Source organism: Stylophora pistillata, chromosome 1 (assembly GCF_964205215.1).
Source record: "Stylophora pistillata chromosome 1, jaStyPist1.2, whole genome shotgun sequence".
Taxonomy (NCBI): domain Eukaryota; kingdom Metazoa; phylum Cnidaria; class Anthozoa; order Scleractinia; family Pocilloporidae; genus Stylophora; species Stylophora pistillata.
The window spans coordinates 14369215-14389675 of NC_142519.1; the positions used below are offsets into that span (position 1 = coordinate 14369215).

At 36.9% G+C, this 20461-nt stretch overlaps 1 protein-coding gene across 2 annotated transcripts; it reads left to right on the forward strand.

Annotated features, from left to right (window-relative positions):
* Positions 1–4: 4 nt before the first annotated feature.
* Positions 5–20019, forward strand: LOC111324320 (dipeptidyl peptidase 9). 2 transcript variants are annotated; one of them, XM_088739048.1, is made up of 19 exons: positions 5–663; positions 2268–2562; positions 2914–2948; positions 3063–3159; positions 3609–3670; positions 3993–4096; positions 4232–4400; positions 4870–5094; positions 5510–5580; positions 6196–6283; positions 9114–9258; positions 11317–11367; positions 12095–12192; positions 12489–12629; positions 13182–13284; positions 13855–13904; positions 14570–14712; positions 15798–15909; positions 16595–20019. In XM_088739048.1, exons 1-19 carry the CDS (start codon positions 175–177, stop codon positions 16685–16687), a joined length of 2571 nt encoding a protein of 856 aa, XP_088595174.1. In that variant the 5' UTR covers positions 5–174; the 3' UTR covers positions 16688–20019. The 2 variants fall into 2 exon arrangements, with proteins under 2 accessions (XP_088595174.1, XP_088595178.1); XM_088739052.1 differs by lacking the exons at positions 14570–14712; positions 15798–15909; positions 16595–20019 and adding an exon at positions 14436–14536 and having other exon boundaries at positions 24–663; positions 13855–13977.
* Positions 20020–20461: the final 442 nt, after the last annotated feature.

A 20461-nucleotide genomic window follows, 5' to 3' on the forward strand; every position in this document is an offset into this window, starting at 1 on the left:
ACCATTTACAATGGTGCGAAATTTCGAAATCGTTACAGAATCGTGACTTGTCTTGAATATTTTGAGGGGCCATGGAGGACCGGATTCTACCCGGCAATTGTGAAAATATTTACTCGTTTTTATGCTCCTTTTTATGGCACTGTTAATATTCTACTTCGTCAGATTTTTAGCGCCATGTCCGATGTGTCACCCTTCGGTGAGCGAGTCGAATTGAGGCGCCGACAAGGGTCATTTTCGGTCAGGAAAAACAGTTGGAAAGATTTGCAGGTCGCCGTGAAACAAACTAAATCTTTGCAACAAAGTCTCGTAAATCGAGTACCGCATTCATTCACATTTTGCGACAACAAGTTATATTTTCTTGCCGTTCCGTTTGGAAGCCGCGAGAACACAATCCACTATGTCGATCTGCCTGGACAACACAGTTCGCCCAATGGCGAGAAAGAAAACGATTTTTCTCCTCTTCCGTGGAAACCTCTGCTTGACTCGTTTAAGATCAGTCGTTCCTTTTCGGGATATTCAAGGGAAGAACAGTTACTGCGGGAGAGGAAACGCCTTGGAGCATTTGGAATCACCGCTTACGATTTCGATGAGACATGTAGAAGGTTCATGTTTTCTGCGTCAAGTAGTTTGTATACGTGCACAGATTGGCGAGTTGACGAAGAGGTAAGCCCAACTTTACAGACTATATTTAGTGGTAAAGCGTTATGGTTACATTGCGTGGTTTTCCAATACAACGAGATCGAACGAAGGTTTTGGGTTCCTTTTAAATAAATAGCGTGATCTCGGGATCTTGGGAGTTTGTAGTTATTGCATAACATGGAAAAAAAGAATTGGTGATTATTTGCGATCTTCAATTTATTTTCAATTAAAGCATGGTAAATGAACAGAAGTAAGCCCAGACTTTAGTTTCAAGTGTTCGTCTGATCAGTAATTGAGCACGCGAGTGATTAATTTAATCTTGTGAACTTGATGTTGTAATATTTACTTAGTCTGCAGTCAAGGTGAAATCACAAGTTATTTCGTTTGTTTTAGCGTTCGTCGCCCAGCTGGTTGTATGAAATGACAAAGGATAATGTTGCATCACCCCTCCGTCTCTCATATTCTGTAAAATTAGTTCTGGCTCTTTGTTTAGTAAAACAAGGTCTTCTTCGTGAATTAATTAAATTTAATACTTGCTTGACCGGGTTAATTATACAGATGACCCGAGAGATTCCCATCTGCAGAAAATCACCCTCCTGATTCTGGTAAAATTATTTTTTGCCAGAATTTCTTGTGTGTTATAGGGTCTTTGTGATGGGAGAAGGATGCTCAAGAAACCAAACAAATTTTACATTTGCCAGTTAAAGTTATGTTTTGAAATTCCATAGCGACCACATTTAGAGATTCAAGTCAGAGAGAAATTTAACCTTTTGAAAATTGTCTTCAAATGTGTTAAAAATGCAACCACAGCTGTCAACATTTTATAGTTGCTTAGCAACCTGACCAGTAACCTCTGACAAAAGAAATCTTAAACTTCCTTCCTTTTTATTACAATTTTTTGGTGTCGATCTGTTGGAACAACCAGGAGCTTCACAGAAAGGAATATTTGATTCCAACAATTTTTTTTTTGCAATAACAAACTGGAACAACAGTTCTTAAGAAGTTCATGATGTTGTGTTGCACACATAGCCAGGTCACTCAGTTTTTTTCTCGATGGCTGCATTAATTGTTGAATTTTTTAGCTCATTTGAAGAAAGTTTTTAACCAGTCGCAGTACGATAGGTACACATCTGACTCCTAAAATGTGTCAAGAAGGAAATTTTACCTATAACAAACTTTTAAATCTTGACTCCCAAGATCTGGTTGTATATTCTCTCCTTCAGCAGAGAATGAGAATTTGGTGTTCTAGAGATCAAGGGGACAACTTCCACATATACCTGTTAAGTTTGAGTACTGTCAGTTATTATTCGATTTAGTACCTGGGACACTTACTATATTTATCTCTGGTGCATGTACCTTTCAGAGAGGGCACTCATTCAAAACAGGGTGCTTGCAAGGAACAGGGCACTTACCTTTTTTAAGATAATATATGCAGGACACCCTGGATTTCACAGTCTCAGAGCACTGGGCTCCCTTCAATTTTTCTTAGACCACAGCCTTGATACATGATCATAGGATCTAAGACACTTGTTGTATATGCCAAGAGTATTGCTCCTGAAATAATTTATGTCATCAGTTTTTTTTGGTAAATGAATGAATTTATGATATCCTGTCTCCTGTTCATTCAGGATGAAAACAGGCAACCAATAATTCCCGAGGAGTTGCATTCCCAGACCTCAGAGACAAAGATGGATGCAAAATTATGCCCTTGTGATCCTAACCTGGTAGCTTTTATTCACCGTAATGACGTTTGGGTCAATAATATTGTCACAGAGGAAGAAAGGAGATTGACGTACACAAATCAAGGTTCACCAAGTCCAATGGAGGAGCCAATATCAGCTGGTGTGGCATCATTTATAGTCCAAGAAGAATTTGATAGATATACTGGCTACTGGTGGCAACCAAAATTTAGCACTGATGAAAGTAAGTACCAATCAAGAATATTCCTTTTTGTTACAAGTGTAAACATTCAGATCTAAGCAATGTAAAGAATGTTTGCTGCATAGGCATTATTTCCTGTCAAAGGCTTGCTGAATTATGGTGTCTGTTGCTGTACATGTACATGTATCTGAGATAACTGGAACATACAACTGTATATTTATGACAGAGCAAACAGTAAAACATGGATCACTGAATGTACAGGACATTATCCACTCACATGTGCATGGTCATATTTGAATAATCATAACATAAAACTGAGCTGAAAAAAGGCCTTACTAGTTTGCATGATTGTGACAAAAATTATTAGACCAAGTGTTTGCTCTATTTCCATAGACCTTACAAGAACCTACAGAATTTTATTTGAAGAGGTAAATAAAAGTATAACCTGTAATTCTTACTCACCAAGATTTGAACTTTGTTGTTATTGTTTTTTTTTTGCTATATGATATTTTTACATACAAATTATTTCCTCTATTTACTAGGTGGATGAGAGCTCTGTGGAAATTCTTCACATTGTATCTGGTCCAGACAGTATGGTACAAAATAGTCACGTAGATAGTTACAGATATCCTAAAGCAGGTATGACTTTTTTCTCTATCCATGAATGAACTATGAACTATCCAATTTCCTAAGAATTTTCTTTTTACCAGGTTCATGTACTTTAGAAAGCTGCAGCTAGACTCAAATTAATTCCAGCAGCCAGATGGGGACTAGGGTATGTTGTGTTCTCTTGAGGGGTAAAGCTTTTGGGTAAAACCTGACCCTAAGCCAGGAGGGGAGTTGGGGTACATGGAAGGGCTTCTTTGTAAAGAAGGGGCAAGCTGGAGGAGAACTTTTGATTTTCTATTGTGTAGGTTGGTATGAGGTGTGTTTTATGGGCAAAACTTTTTCCTTATGGGTTTGGTAATCACCACAGAAATGGGAAGACCTTGCTCAGCCAATCAAATACTTACTATAGGTTTATTTCATTTTTTTTTTTTGGTTATTTCCTTCATATGTTAAAAAGAATTGTGGCTTTTTTTTCCCAGGTTCTGCTAATGCTAAATCCAAACTTAAAATTGTCCAGTTCAGTATAGATACAAGTGGCAAGGTAAGGTGACAACATTCATGAAATCTTCATTTTGGCCTGAATTTACCTCCTTGATTACTTTAACTTAAATTGAAACTCAGCAAGGTCCATAGATATCCACATCTATCACCTTCCTGTATTGAAAATTAAGTTGGTTTTTACTTTCTTCAAATTAAACTTGGAAATTAGTGGGCAAATTTTCAAAGCTCCTTCAAGTCTCTCTTTTTCCAATTGTTTTGACTTACCAGCAGACTCATAATGGGTAAAATTTTGTAAAAATGACAAGTTGGATCATTTTGATTTTCAGGAACAAGTAACATAATTTTGTTTTTCCTTTCTTCAGATATGTGATCATGTGATTGAGTATCAGATGAGAGTTCCACTTTCAGAAGCATTTCCTTTTATGGAATACCTTGTTAGGTGTGGTTGGTTGCCAGATGGTGAAAGGTTAGACATTGTATCTTCAGTTGTTCATTCCCATTTTTGTTCTTTCTTTCTTTTCCTTCAAATTGTTAGGTGACCACCCTACTGCAGAATCAATATGAAGAATTGAGAATTTGTTTTCATTTGCCTTACTTCCAGTGTGTATGCAGAAATACTTGATAGAAGTCAGCAGCACCTAGCTTTGGTTCAAATTCCTGTGGCATTCTTTGTTCCGGTAAACCATCCAGCAAATCAATTGTTGACAATAACAGAAGGCAGTCCTATGGTTGAAGTGCTAGCAGAGGAATCAAATGATATATGGATTAATGTGAGTTAATAATTCACTTTACTGTACAGTATTTTCTCCAATAAGTGACCTCCCCTGGATAAGCACTCACCCCCCCCCCCCAGGCCATGATATTAACCAGCAACCCTCTGTTATAAGTTGCCCTCCTTCCTCCCTCACTATCTTAAATATTATAGTAAGAGTACAAGCTTCAACTTAAGCAGAATCATTACAAGTTCATAGTTTTGTAATAGGTGCCTCTTTGATGAGGCACCTTCCTTCCAATAAGTGCCCCTCCTTTTAGCTGAAGCTTTAAATACACGCGTAGGCTCTTATCTGAGAAAATATAGTATTCAATTTAAGTGTACAATGTATCATGCAGCCCCAACCTTAAATCTACCAGCAGGAACTGAAGAGATGCAGTAGATGCTAGTGACTTCACTCAGAGTCAATAATTCAATGCATTCTCTTATTAATATTTCAACTAGAATTTCTTTCTATTTTCTTATAGGTTGCTGATCTCACTCACTTTTTGCGTATGAATGATTCAAGATTGCAGTTCATCTGGTCCAGTGAAATATCAGGGTTCCGTCATCTCTATTTAGCAACTGCCAACAGTAATCACACACTTACGCGTGCAAGGGCTGGTAGCTTTATTTCAGAGTGTTGTATCCATTATCCTCTTGTGACCCAGCGACAATTAACAGATGGAGACTGGGAAGTTGATGGTAAAGAGGTAGGTAAATTCATCTTTAAAAAAAAATTGTAAAAAGGTTGTCATTACAAGCCGATAGGCATCCATGGATGGCTGAAAAAAATTACTCATCATATTATTATTTCCCAGGGTGCTGGAAATCACCTCTCTCAGATTTCAAATTTTTCTAGACATGTTTGTGATGAATAAAGGCTGATAGTTTCGAAAGAAACTGTTTGGGGCTGCGTCGGTGGGAGTAACGAAATAATTTGGATATATCAACAAAGTTGAAATGGTAAATTGGCCACCGTAATGATTACAAGTTGTGTGTAGTACAACATGTAGGAGTGATTCACTTCCATTGGTTAAAGAAACATCCAAATATAATTTTAGTGCACAAAGCTGCAGGGCTGTTATTACAGGCAAACTTCTTTAATTCAAGTTTCCCAAATTGCAGATCTGGGTGGATGAAAATCGCAAACTCATTTTCTTTTTGGGTACCAAAGACACACCCCTGGAACAGCATCTGTGAGTATCAAACTTTATTATATCTCTCAGTTAATACCTGTGCTACTATGGGTCAATTTAGAGGGCTGTATTTCACTGTACAGCCCACTTAATTCAAAGGTTCATTTAAATTAAAATTTTTCCCTCCACGTCTGTAACTTACAGTACAGACCTTGAACTTGGTTAGTAAGAGGGTTACATTCACTGATCCAGTGAACCTAGGTTAGGCCAAATTTTTTACAACTTTTGGGTACAGTGTACTGTAGTTCCAAGAAGGGTAATTTGATCCTATGTTAAATTATTCACAATTAATAATACATAGTTTTGTTCCACATGAATAATTTAAATAACATGCATTGTAATTTTAGAAACTTTTAGCACTGAAACTTTCCCAAATCTTTGCCCACTGAGTCAGCCACCTTTATACTAGGGAGTTTGGTCAGGACGAAAAAAGTCTAATGTGTAAATTATGAACCAAAACCTATCATTCTTGTCTCTCATTATTAAATACCTAATTATATTAAGTAAATGGTTCATGTGCATTTTTGAATTGACAAAATATAGATAATAAAAGTGTTATCCAATTCCACTTGATTCAATAATTTATTAGAAAGTTAAGAAACCGATTTTCTTCAGATATGTAGTTTCCTACAAGGAGTCTATCTTCATGGAACCACAGCGCCTAACACAAAAGGGGTTTTCCCATGCTGTCTCTCTAAATGAGGTAATTAAAACCTACCACTCGTACTAGGTGACTGTTTGACTTGCTGATTAACTAAAACCTACTACTCGAACTAGGTGACTGTTTGAATTGCTGATTAATTAAAACCTACCACTCGTACCAGGTGACTGTTTGACTTTCTGATTAATTAAAACCTACCACTCGTACCAGGTGACTGTTTGACTTGCTCATTAATTAAAACCTACCACTCGTACCAGGTGACTGTTTGACTTGCTGATTAATTAAAACCTACCACTCGTACCAGGTGACTGTTCGACTTGCTGATTAATTAAAACCTACCACTCATACCAGGTGACTGTTTGACTTGCTCATTAATTAAAACCTACCACTCATACCAGGTGACTGTTTGACTTTCTGACTAATTAAAACCTACCACTCGTACCAGGTGACTGTTTGACTTGCTGATTAATTAAAACCTACCACTCGTACCAGGTGACTGTTTGACTTGCTCATTAATTAAAACCTACCACTCGTACCAGGTGACTGTTTGACTTGCTGATTAATTAAAACCTACCACTCATACCAGGTGACTGTTTGACTTGCTCATTAATTAAAACCTACCACTCGTACTAGGTGACTGTTTGACTTGCTGATTAATTAAAACCTACCACTCGTACCAGGTGACTGTTTGACTTGCTCATTAATTAAAACCTACCACTCGTACCAGGTGACTGTTTGACTTGCTGATTAATTAAAACCTACCACTCGTACCAGGTGACTGTTTGACTTTCTGATTAATTAAAATCTACCACTCGTACCAGGTGACTGTTTGACTTGCTGATTAATTAAAACCTACCAGTTGTACCAGGTGACTGTTTGACTTGCTCATTAATTAAAACCCTACCACTCGTACCAGGTGACTGTTTGACTTTCTGATTAATTAAAACCTACCACTCGTACCAGGTGACTGTTTGACTTTCTGATTAATTAAAACCTACCACTCGTACCAGGTGACTGTTTGACTTGCTCATTAATTAAAACCTACCAGTTGTACCAGGTGACTGTTTGACTTGCTCATTAATTAAAACCCTACCACTCGTACCAGGTGACTGTTTGACTTTCTGATTAATTAAAACCTACCACTCGTACCAGGTGACTGTTTGACTTTCTGATTAATTAAAACCTACCACTCACACCAGGTGACTGTTTGACTTTCTGACTAATTAAAACCTACCACTCGTACCAAGTGACTGTTTGACTTGCTGATTAATTAAAACCTACCAGTTGTACCAGGTGACTGTTTGACCTGCTCATTAATTAAAAACCTACCACTCATACCAGGTGACTGTTCGACTTGCTCATTAATTAAAACCTACCACTCATACCAGGTGACTGTTTGACTTGCTCATTAATTAAAACCTACCACTCATACCAGGTGACTGTTCGACTTGCTCATTAATTAAAACCTACCACTCGTACCAGGTGACTGTTTGACTTTCTGATTAATTAAAACCTACCACTCGTACCAGGTGACTGTTTGACTTGCTGATTAATTAAAACCTACCACTCATACCAGGTGACTGTTTGACTTGCTCATTAATTAAAACCTACCACTCGTACCAGGTGACTGTTTGACTTGCTCATTAATTAAAACCTACCACTCATACCAGGTGATTGTTTGACTTGCTGATTAATTAAAACCTACCACTCGTACCAGGTGACTGTTTGACTTTCTGATTAATTAAAACCTACCACTCACACCAGGTGACTGTTTGACTTGCTCATTAGTTAAAACCTACCACTCGTACTAGGTGACTGTTTGACTTGCTGATTACAGGTGTCTGCATTGTAGACATATTTGACCACCAAATTAACCTCTCTCTCTTCAGTTCATGGAATGCCATCCATGATGGATTGAAGATAATTTATAAATTATGTTAAGTATATGAGAACGATCCTTCGCAGTAAAGCACTATTTGAGCAATAGTGAAAATCAGACCTGAAAAAAATTTCAGGCCTGTACGGGATTCGAACCACTGACCTCTGCGATACTAGTGCAGCGCTCTACCAATTGAGCTAACAAGCCAACTGGGAGCAGGCCATCAAATTAATATTGATGGTCTATTAATTTGATGGCCTGCTCCCAGTTGGCTTGTTAGCTCAATTGGTAGAGCGCTGCACTAGTATCGCAGAGGTCAGTGGTTCGAATCCCGTACAGGCCTGAAATTTTTTTCAGGTCTGATTTTCACTATTGCTCAAATAGTGCTTTACTGCGAAGGATCGTTCTCATATACGTCTCATAACCGCAGTTCACACATATGTTTCATATGTTTGTTGTTGTTCGATTTATCATCTACGGGTTTATATCGAATTAATTTGATGGCCTGCTCCCAGTTGGCTTGTTAGCTCAATTGGTAGAGCGCTGCACTAGTATCGCAGAGGTCAGTGGTTCGAATCCCGTACAGGCCTGAAATTTTTTTCAGGTCTGATTTTCACTATTGCTCAAATAGTGCTTTACTGCAAAGGATCGTTCTCATATACGTCTCATAACCGCAGTTCACACATATGTTTCATATGTTTGTTGTTGTTTGATTTATCATCTACGGGTTTATATCGAATTAATTTGATGGCCTGCTCCCAGTTGGCTTGTTAGCTCAATTGGTAGAGCGCTGCACTAGTATCGCAGAGGTCAGTGGTTCGAATCCCGTACAGGCCTGAAATTTTTTTCAGGTCTGATTTTCACTATTGCTCAAATAGTGCTTTACTGCGAAGGATCGTTCTCATATATGTCTCATAACCGCAGTTCACACATATGTTTCATATGTTTGTTGTTGTTAAATTATGTTAAGTAAACATTTTCATTCCCTTTCAGAGTTTTACCAAATTTGTCACAGTTTATTCTTCTATACAACAACCACAAGCTGTTATGGTTTATCAAATGCATCATGATGAAGTAGAGATGAACAGTGTCCCTCTCATCACAGTTGAACCACTTGCAGAATTGCTAAGGGCAAATGGTATGAGTTGTTTGCATAGTTATAACTTACATCTCATGATAATCAATATGTTAAGCACTTATTGGGTGAAGTTGAGCATGATCTCATGAATTATCAATCCAGAGGTCTGAGTTACCTGCCGAAGCCTGCAGCTTCAGTAGATAACACAGACTCAAGGTTTGATAATTCATGATATTACACAAAAACCGAATTCAATAATTGTTTCATTATACATTTTTTAAACAATCTGTTTAAAAGAGTTGTCACGTAGTAAGTATAATAAATATATCTTATTAACCAAGTGCGAGGGCCGTACTGGGAGAATATCAGTCCGAGGTCTTGACATTACGGACCGAGCGCAGCTCAGTCCGTACAAAAAAGACCGAGGGCCGATATTCTTCCAGTACGGTCCCGAAGAAGCTTGGTTAATAAGAGATTTATTATATAACTGAAGTTCAAAGGGATACAAGTGCAGTATCATTTGGGACCATTCGGGACAGTGCCTGGTTCAATACTGAGAGAATATTGAACAGCAATAGAGCGTTTTAATTGGTTGATTTTAGTTATTGGCCCTCTGACTGCCCAAGTCATGTAATAATAACATAATAATTGTTATCAATCAAAATTATGTTATTATAAGTAATTCAAAGGAGGATATACATGGCTAGGCATTGATAGAAATTTTCAATTATCTTCTTGTGTTGTTTAATGTGGTTCATGACTGAGTCAAGCAAACTCAATGGAGATGATTGTCAACACGAGAGGATATTAAGTTTGTATCCACAAGCATACAATGCTATATTCGGTTTTATTATTGTATTCCAAAAATTAGTCAGATATTTAAATCATAGATAGTTAACTGTATTTGCTTGAAGAAGGGTGCAGGCACTGATTCAAAATTAGTCAGATATTTAAATCATAGATAGTTAACTGTATTTCCTTGAAGAAGGGTGTAGGCACTGATTCAAAATTAGTCAGATATTTAAATCATAGATAGTTAACTGTATTTGCTTGAAGAAGGGTGCAGGCACTGAATCAAAATTAGTCAGATATTTAAATCATAGATAGTTAATTGTATTTCCTTGAAGAAGGGTTCGGGCACTGATTCAAATTTTTGTTAAAAGGAGGGATGCTTATTGGAGGAAGATTGCTCAACTGAGGGGGGGGTGCTTATGGTTCTCTTGTATTGATTCTGTTGTCTTTGAAGTATATTTAAAAGTTACAAATTAAGTGTCAATGATAATACTCCCTCTTATTTAAGAAAGAAAGGAAGAAGGGGAAGGGTACTTGTTTGACATAATGGGTATGGAGGAAGGTGCTTATTGCACATCTGTTCAGAACTCTACTGCACGTCTAGTTTGTATGACTAGATCATATTACTCCGACTTTAATTGATCTGCATTGGCTTCCCATGAGGCATCGTATTGTTTTTAAGATTCTTCTTTTAGTTTATAAATCTCTTAATGGTAAGGCCCTGTTGTATTTGTCTGATCTTTTAAATTATTGTAGGAGCTCTTATTCTTTGTGATCTGTTAGTAATGGCGACCTTGTAGAGCCATCTTCAAAAATGCAAACTTATGGAGATCAATCGTTTGCAGTATGTGCTCCAAGATTGTGGAACTCTTTGCCTCTTTCAATACATAGGAGTTCTTTTGTTGACATTTTTAAAATGTTTGTTAGTGAATGTTAGTAACTGTAGTTTGTTTATAATGTATTTTTATTTGTTGTAAAGTGCCACAGGCAATTTATTGGAGTTGTGCACTGTAGAAATACTCTTTATTATTATTATTATTATTATTATTATTATTATTATTATTTATCAGACATGCTTAAAGTGCAAATTGCTTAGATGACCTTAGATGACCAAGTAAACTTAGCTCCTGTAATGCTTCTTCAACTTATATACATGTTAGTTGTGAAGATCTTATGTTCAAGGAACAGGAGAAAGGCTGAATGTTGTTGAAATGTATATTATAGAGATTGATGATAGCTAAAAGTTAAGTTATCCATTACATTTGATAGAGTTGATGATACTGCACAGTATCATGACAGTCTGCTAAGACCTTTTTTTTTCTCTAGTTATCCCCGATTACCAGCCACCAGAACTTTTCTCTTATGAAAGCAAGCATGGTAGGTTTAACAGAAACACCTCAAGCAAGTATGCTACAGAATAGATGTTGCACAGCAAACATGGGCCAGTTTTGTTGGGTTTTCAGGTGTTTGTGTGTGTTGTTGTACACCACACCTTTACAGTAACATTGCTTTGTTTTTTGTTTGTCTTTTTTTTAATTACATTAATTTTGTACTGAGAAAACAAAGAAATTATACCTTAAAATACAAATTTAAAAAAGAGCTACAAATTTGTCTTATAATTATTCTCTGTACAACGTTAACCATAATTGCAGACCATTGGATGGGTTCATACAATTTTTGTAATTTGTTCCACTTTAGTGTACTTAGTCTGTGTGTTTTAAGCTATATTCTTTGAGCTATGAAGCTAAGCCTATTCATGAAAATTAAGGATAATTCCTGAAGCCTCAAATTACATTCATGTCCAGCTGTACACTTTGGTAGGCACACCAAACATTCCAACACAAACAAAACCACATAAAACTCATGAAAGCATATAATTCTAGTTGAAATAAATAGGCCCTATAACCTCTGAATTTTCATATCTAAGTTAAGTAATAGTACTGAACAAAAATTAATTTTGTAATGCTCTTCCAGTCAAATTAAGTTATTTTTACAAGTCTTGATTGTGCATGAAATTTGTGTGAGTTTTTTCATCTGTGGGTTCTAACTAGTAGGTTTTGTTAATTACTAAGAAATTGCTAACAAAGTTGGTAATTCATATCAGGACATCAAGTGTATGGGATGATGTTCAAACCTCCCTTAATCCAACCTGGAGTCAAATATCCAACTGTCCTTTATTTGTATGGAGGACCTCATGTTCAGGTAAACAAACCAAAATCTTTCTCAAGATTTCATACAACTTTAGAGCTAAAAAGTTATCTTACATTTTATTTTAAATGTTTTACAATAAATGAGGGGAACAAGTAATGCCTCATCCTTTTATAAAATTATAGGCTATGTCCACTTTTGCTGTCTCCTTTTAAACTTTCTTGTTAGTTTTTGTTAATTGTCTGTCACAATCAGACATCAACTTTCAATTTTATCAAACAAGTGAAATACTGGAACTGGAAACCTGTGTTAGTTTTAATTATCATGTATGCATGTTTATCACTTGGCAGCTAGTGACCAATGCTCACAAAGGTTACCGCTTTCTCCGACTGCACACCATAGCTAAACTGGGCTATGTTGTGGTAGTGATGGACTGCCGAGGTTCTGCACATAGAGGTCTTCAGTTTGAAGGACACATCAAGAGTCGCCTGGTAGGTATCAATTTACAGATTCCTATCATAATGGTGATATATTGAATGTTAAGACCTTCTTGCCTTATTAGACACTGTGCACTGACACCTTTTTTTGGGAGGTGGGAGGGATGAGTATTATTGCTCATTGACTGAGTGATTATCAAAACAACTGTTAGTATTACATTCTTCCCATTTTATTACTGAGTTCTTAAAACAAATCAACTACTCATGCATGCAAGGGAAATGTTTGGGAAAATGTTCATTCAATATGGTATCTCTTTGTGTCAAGTGATAATGGCTAATCATTTGATCTTTTAACAGTAAAAACGTCAATAACTACTCTGACCATCAGTTGTACTACAATTGATCTACTGGTACTGTCAAACTCAGCCACAGTAATAGGCAACTCTGCCTTCTTAACAGTTTTATCCATAAGTTCGTAATTCAGTTTTTATCTCAGCCCCAGCAAACCCTACAGTAGGGAGACATTCTCTTTTAATCAGATCCTATGAAGTTTTGAATGGTTTTTATTAATGAAGGCTTAAGATAAATAATTTGTCTTTACTTTAGGGTCAAGTAGAGATTGAAGATCAGGTTGAAGGATTAGAATATGTTGCTAAAGCAACTGAAATTGTTGACTTGTCCAGAATAGCCATTCATGGCTGGTCCTATGGTATGGCAAGGCATTTCAACTGTAATTAGTAGCCTTAACAGGAATGGTTCAATTCCTGTCAAGCAGATAAGTTTCTCTCTCAGTTTGCTCCTACTGAGTAATTTGATCCAGAGAGGCCAACCCATGGAATATTGAGATGTTTGATTTTGGCTCATATTTCAACCACTTCCTCTCTAAATTACATAATGTTGTTTTGATAAAGGAATGCTTTTTTTTCCACATCTCCCTTAAAACCAAACATTTCATTTGGGGGTCACAGAAGAGTAAAAATGTGTTACAAACTGAAGTAGTACCATCCTGAAAAATAGGACTCATAGATTGCAACTTTTATTCATTTGGTAATAATTAGAATTATGATTACAAAGATGGACAAGAAGATTTTTTCTGCATTTGGGAAATTCCTAGACAGGCCAGGGAGTGAGCAAATATAATGCTCCTCGAGTTTATCCAGCTTTCTGTTTTGCATTAGTTCTAAACCAAATATTTTCATTGTTTTCCTATTAATTTTCTTCCTTGACTTTTATGACATTAAATGAACTGGAATTGTTCCATTTCTTATCTACTGTTCAGGGGGTTACTTGTCCTTGCTGGGCTTGTTACAGCGTCCAGATGTGTTTAAGGTAAGAGTAGTTAGAGTCCTTTGTATCATCCACTGTCTTGCTGGGCTTGTTACAGCGTCCAGATGTGTTTAAGGTAATTAACAAATGGTAAACACCACAGCGTACACTATTGAGTTATGGATGCACGCGGGAGGTTGCTAAGCACGAGAGAAGCGTAAGAGTCGCTCGAGGCGATAGCCGAGAGCGACTCTAGCTTCTTGAGTGCTTAGCAAACCTCCCAAGTGCATCCATAACTCAATAGTGTACGCTGTGGTGTTTACCATTTGTTTTATAACATAACATTGATACATTGTAGCTAAAGAGTTCCCTTTTATTTAACAAATCTTACGCGACCAGAAAAAACAAGCGCGCGCGTAAAAATAGTCTTTGCATTTGCTCACATCAGCAGCGTACACCCATGGGCAAATGGGGGACGCTAAATTGACCAATCAGAGCGCGCGCTTTACTTTGGTTATGTTATAAGAGTAGTTAGAGTCTTTTGTATCATCCACTGTCTTGCTGGGCTTGTTACAGCATCCAGATGTGTTTAAGGTAAGAGTAGTTAGAGTCCTTTGTATCATCCACTGTCTCCCTTTGAAATAAAGTCACTGTGGTGATGACCTGTACAGGGTATGGTCATAGTTACATTATGTTTTAGATGTTTTTCTTTACATTTTCTGCCACAGGTTGCCATTGTTGGTGCCCCAGTGACCACATGGTCAGCTTATGACACTGGTTACACAGAAAGATACATGAATACACCTGCAGAAAATCCCCTAGGATACAAAATTAGCTCTGTGCTAAATTATGCAAATAGATTCCCAGATGAGTAAGTGCATCTTATTCTCAATTGTTTTGATAAAAATTTAATTTTAATTGTGTTCAACAATGCTAATAAAATGATTTTGTAAGTGAGTGATGGTAATTTTGTAGTTGTCACCAAGGTGATGAAAAAAAATTGCCTATAGTATTAAAAAGCATAATTTCCCTTCCTTGGGATGAAGCACAGTCAACTTTTATCAAGCAACAGCAAGCAGCCATCATCCAATAAACCTTGCAGCATTTCAGCTTTGCATTTACACCTCTGCTATACAGCCTTTCTCCAACCAACATCTAATAAATATGAAGCTGATTGCTGATTGTAAAGTTTGTGTCGGTGGAATGTGAGATGCTTATTGCAAAGACTCTGTCTTGTTACATGAAATAGGTTATGATTATAATTATTATAATTGAAATTCATTACTTGGTTAACCCATTAATGGCCGCAGCTTTTGTGGAAAACTGTGTTTTGAAGCTAGTCGAGCAGATTACGGGTCACTGTTGTGGTTTTAAAAGCTCAAACTTACCAAAAACCCCTTGACAGCTCGTACACTAGACGGCCTTTCGATCCAAATGCAAAATGGCGGCCCGAAAATCTCGGGCACACGCAGAAAGCAAAATTTGGGGTTGAAAAGTAATGCCCCACTTACGACTTTTACTTTTCTCTCTTTCTCCTGCCCTTTGTTTCCCCTCTCCTTGCCTGAAGTTTCTCCTCACTTGCTGGAAATTTAGTAGGCTTCATTTTGGTGTAGAGATTTTTTAGGAAACTATTCATTATTTTCAAAGCACATGCTCAGAAAGGTTGGTGGGTAATAGAACAAGATTTTCGTGCAGATTTTCAGGTCAAAGTTACATGGTTTTTCAGCTATTTCTCCAATCTCCTTCACTCAATTGCACTCATTCTGGTATCATTTGTAAGATATTTTCAACCTGTTCAAGTATGTGCTCAAAGTCGTGCTCCAGGGTTAAAAGTGATGTTGTCACAAGGCGTAGAAAGGGTGTGGATCCCCATGGGCGCATACGGAAGCACTGGACGTCAATAGGTTAAATTAAAACAAAGGTAACCTGTATTTACAGTCATATTTTAATCAACAGAGAGAACAGACTGCTTCTTGTTCATGGCTTAATTGATGAGAATGTTCACTTTTACCATTCAAGCCTACTCATAACTGAACTGATAAGAGCCTGTAAGCCATATCAGCTTCTGGTGAGAACACATCCTTAATTTTGATAATATTTGAGATGGACAGTGTTCATGTTGGTTAAAAACCCAGAGAGCTATGGAATTCAAAACTTTGACTATCCAGACTAGTCTCCTTTGTTGCTGTTGTTTTGTCTCATCACATGCATGCACTCCAGAGTGCTTTGCATGACCTGACCAAGCAAGTGGTTGTGAAGGAGACTTCAGACCTGCTTGGAGAGTCATTGAATTTGATTTAATCAGAATCATGGAAAATAATTGAATGCGATTTTTTTGTCTACAAACATATCAAGAACTACCTTGATTGAAAGGGTGTTTACACTTTACTTTAAAACAATTGTTGCTCATTGAAAGCATCACAAAAGGAAGAATGATGGAAAATCACAATGGAAAGTCATGGAATTTGAATGTGGGTTTTGAAGACAAAGGGCACCAGATCATTATAATGTACCTCTCTATCATAGTGGTAACCTTTTAAAAAAAAAGCCATATTGATCATTCTAAACAAGCTGATTGTCTCTATTTGTGTATGAGTCAGAGTGGGAAGAAAACTGATATGTCAGACCTTGTTGACTAGTCGATCAATATGGGCAGGGATTGTAAAACATCCCAAACAAGATCAATTAACTACTAAGATGCAAAATTTGAACTGAACAGTGATGTTTACCATGGTCTTTTGAACCCTTTGCAGATCTATCCAAATGAGAGGCATGGCATTCGTCAGTCAGTTTCATCAGAACATTATGAGACCATGCTGCTCTCCTTTTTACAGAAAAATCTGTAGACAGTGGGTTGTGTATTTACTCTGACCTACTCTTGAGCTGAGTGCTGGTCATTTGTCAGCCTAGGAATATCAAAGAAAAAAAGAAAAAAAAAAGACCAAAAGAAACAAGGAAAATAAAAAATATATATATGACCAGGCTTCTGTTGTTCAAAGGGCAGATAGCGCTATCCAATGGATAAATCGCTATCCAGCAGATAAGTGTTACCAAAACGTACTCTGCTATCCACCAGATAGAGATTTATCCAGTGTATAGCGTTATCCATCCTTTGAACAACCGGGGCCAGAACAGTAAAGCTACTTGAACCCTTTAACACTTGCAGGAGTGCCGGCCCAGCATGTTAATTCTCCTCTCAATTTTCTAATAATTTCAAGCCGATAGGCAATGAGAATAAATAAATTATGTAAAGGGAATTTGTTATCATCAAACTCCAGGTTCTCAGGACTAGCCAATTACTAAGTTTGTGTTTGTCAAGAAGGAGAATTAAGTAACGTTGACTATCTTAGGTATTGCCATCAAAGTTTAGTCAAGCTGGTCATGTGTCCATACCAGCTGTCATATGGTATGTTTAGTACATTACTTTGCATTGGCTAAAACACAATAACCATGAAATTGAGAAAAACTGTGGGGAAAATATTTGTAGCTTTGTTGCTTTTGCATCTCGGTTAAATCTGAGTGCAGATTCTGATATCAGTTTATCAGCTTTCAGTTTCCCTTTGGCTCTGCAAAGAGTCAACTTTCGTTCATATGAATTTATGGAAACATTGAACACTAGTGGAGCTTAGCTAAAAAGCCATATATATTATTTCTTATTCCTGTTGTTTTAGACTCAAAGCTTAAATTTATTAAAACCATCTAGGGCATGTTACACAGTGCTGCTTGGAAAATCATATCTTCTACATTTGAAAAATTACCTAACATCATAATTTACCACAAAATTTTAGTTTTTAAAAAAACATGCCATACTTGAATACTTATTGAGTAAATAAGAACTTCAGTTTCTTTTAATTTAAAACAAACAGCATCACCTTGGCAATGCACAGTACATGTATAAGTATATCAGAATGGGCTACAATCTTATAGATCATGTTTAAAACCATGTTGATTATTCTAATTATAACTATTAGGAATGTTACTGGCAATTACTTTGTTGAAATTTATTTAAAATAAACATTATAGAGAAATGCCCTTGAGATCTATAACCAACACAAATCCCTCCCAAGGAGGTAAGTTAGACATTATTTATTGACAAACACAGCCCTCTATCTTATACAACACATGAAAGAAATACGTATGATGCACGATCCTTCACAGTAGATTGCGTGATTTATGCAATAGCGAAAATCAGACCTGAAAAAAATCAGGCCTGTACGGGATTCGAACCACTGACCTCTGCGATACTAGTGCAGCGCTGTACCAATTGAGCTAACAAGCCAACTGGGAGCAGGCCGTTAAGTTGATTCGTAATAAACCCGTGATGATAAATCAGATACAATGAATATATGAAGTTCATATATATTCAAATCCCATACAGGCCTGATTTTTTTCAGGTCTGATTTTCGCTATTGCATAAATTGCGCTATCTACTGCAAAGTATCGTGCATCATATGTATTTAATACCGCAGTTCAAAATATATGAACTTCATATATTCATTGTACATGAAAGAAAGTAACTGAAGTTAAGTACTAGGTACTTTTTTTCTGGCAGCTGAGCAAAATTTTGAATTAGAGCAAGAGGAACAAAAGACAACCGAGGGTGCAGAGCAATGAAGAAAGAAGAGTTTCCTTCTTCTTGCTCATTTGTCTGTGTAGTTTTTAACTCCACTGGTCAGCTCTTTGTGTTCTGGTATTCTTGTCACGCAAGTCTATGACAGGATGGAAAACACATGCACTGAAAATACCTCCTGTTGTCCCATACGAAGCCTTAGAAAAGTTTTCTATGGCTTTTTATTACACAACTCGGGCAGTCAGAGGGCCAATAACTAAAATCAACTAATCAAAATGCTCTATTGCCAGTCAATATTCTCTCAGTATTGGACTGGGCACTGTCCCGAATGGTCCCGAATGATACCTTACTTTTGTCCCTTTGAACTTCAGTCGTATTATAGATCTGTTATTAATCAAGCTTGCTCGGGACCATACTGGAAGAATATCAGCCCTCGGTCCGTACTGTCAAGACCTTGGGCCGATATTCTCCCAGTACAGTCCTCGCACTTGGTTAGTAAGATATATGTATGGGACAACGGGAGGTACTTACAGTGCACGCGTTTTCCGTCCTGCCATGAACTGGTTGCTAATTGAGAGATGACAGTGGAGATGAGCACTTTAAATGCAGACTCACCAAAACAAAAAATGCCTGCTATGGAGATAGTAGGAGATCATAAGATCATTAGTACGATATCGTTATCTTTATCTGTTTTATTACTTCTTAGTTGTATGATTTCTCAAGAAGATTTCTCACCAAGCCCACAACTTTTACAGTTGTGGGCTTGGTGGCCAAGCCTTTGAACAGGAGTGAGGCTAAGGGTGACCCTGTTGTGATAGAGACCTGTATCTAGTTAGCATGATAACAAAGTAATTTGCATTTGAAAAGCAGCAATATCTCTATCATAACAAGGTCACCTTAAGCCTCACTCCTGTTCAAAGGCATGGCTACCACGCCCACAACTGTAAAAAGGACTATTCCATACCTTTCAAGAGTGATCCTTTAAAAGAAGTACTGGACAGTAATGTTTCTCACCAACTGCACCTTAACAGTACAACCAGTGTAGGGAAAAGAAAAACACTTTCAAGGACTATCTAACGTGGTGTTTACCAATTTTGAATGGTCCTTTGATCATGACGGTCAAACATAGGTTTACCACAGGCACCAAAAAGGTTTTTAGTATGTACCATAATCCACAGATCTTAACACTGCAGGTAATGGGAGCAATTGATCAGTGGGTGTGAAAGGTTAGGTATGGAAATGAATCATTATGGCAAAGAGATTTCCATTTTAATCTTCTGAGAGAAGGTCATCATCTGAATTTATAATTATTTAATGTGGTGTTTAAAAGTTAATTCACACTTCATGTTGGTATCCATAGTGACACAATGTCCAAGCAACAATTATAAGCAAAAGCTATTTAGTTTCCTGATCATTTTTAAAACCTCTAGACCTGATTGTTCTTATAACAAGGATGCAGAGGATGCTATTGGGAATGAAAGAAACTTGGATTTCATTATTCATTTTGAGTTATGACTAGATACATGTTTTACAGTCAAGTGGGTTGCTTTTGTAACTTGTACATTTAAACACTATTAACTATTAAATAAAATTTTATTTTAACAAGGATGTTTAGTGTTTTCTAAAGTGATCTCAACTTGTTATTAGCTTGATATGATTGAGTTGAACAACAAAAGGGTTTTTGATAACTACTTAATTTCTAGCACTTACTAACAACATCGACTTTCTTTCGACTTAATCTACCAATACTATTAAAATGAACCAACCACTCACCAGTCTGTAGTTTGTAGTTATATTTCCTTTCATATCTTTTTTTCAATTTCTTTTCTCTTTGTATCATGCACAATTAATGAAGCAAACAAGTTACCCTCTACACCTAACTGAGAAAAACATGCCTTGGTTACTCATTTTCCACGTATTTTATAATTTCAATTTCAAGCCCATTTCAATTTCAAGACTGTTGGTTCCGAGAGATACAATATGCTTAGCTCTGAATTACTGTCATGATTACTATGGGTTTGGTTTAACCTTAAGAGTGACTAGCATCTAA

What these genes read in the sequence shown, in the direction of transcription:
- LOC111324320 (XM_088739048.1), top strand. Translation starts at nt 175, where the DNA reads ATGTCCGATGTGTCACCCTTCGGTGAGCGAGTCGAATTGAGGCGCCGA. An exon ending in GGGAAGTTGATGGTAAAGAG is followed by an intron (nt 5,095 to 5,509) that starts GTAGGTAAATTC and finishes CCCAAATTGCAG; the next exon opens with ATCTGGGTGGATGAAAATCG. An exon ending in ACACCCCTGGAACAGCATCT is followed by an intron (nt 5,581 to 6,195) that starts GTGAGTATCAAA and finishes GATTTTCTTCAG; the next exon opens with ATATGTAGTTTCCTACAAGG.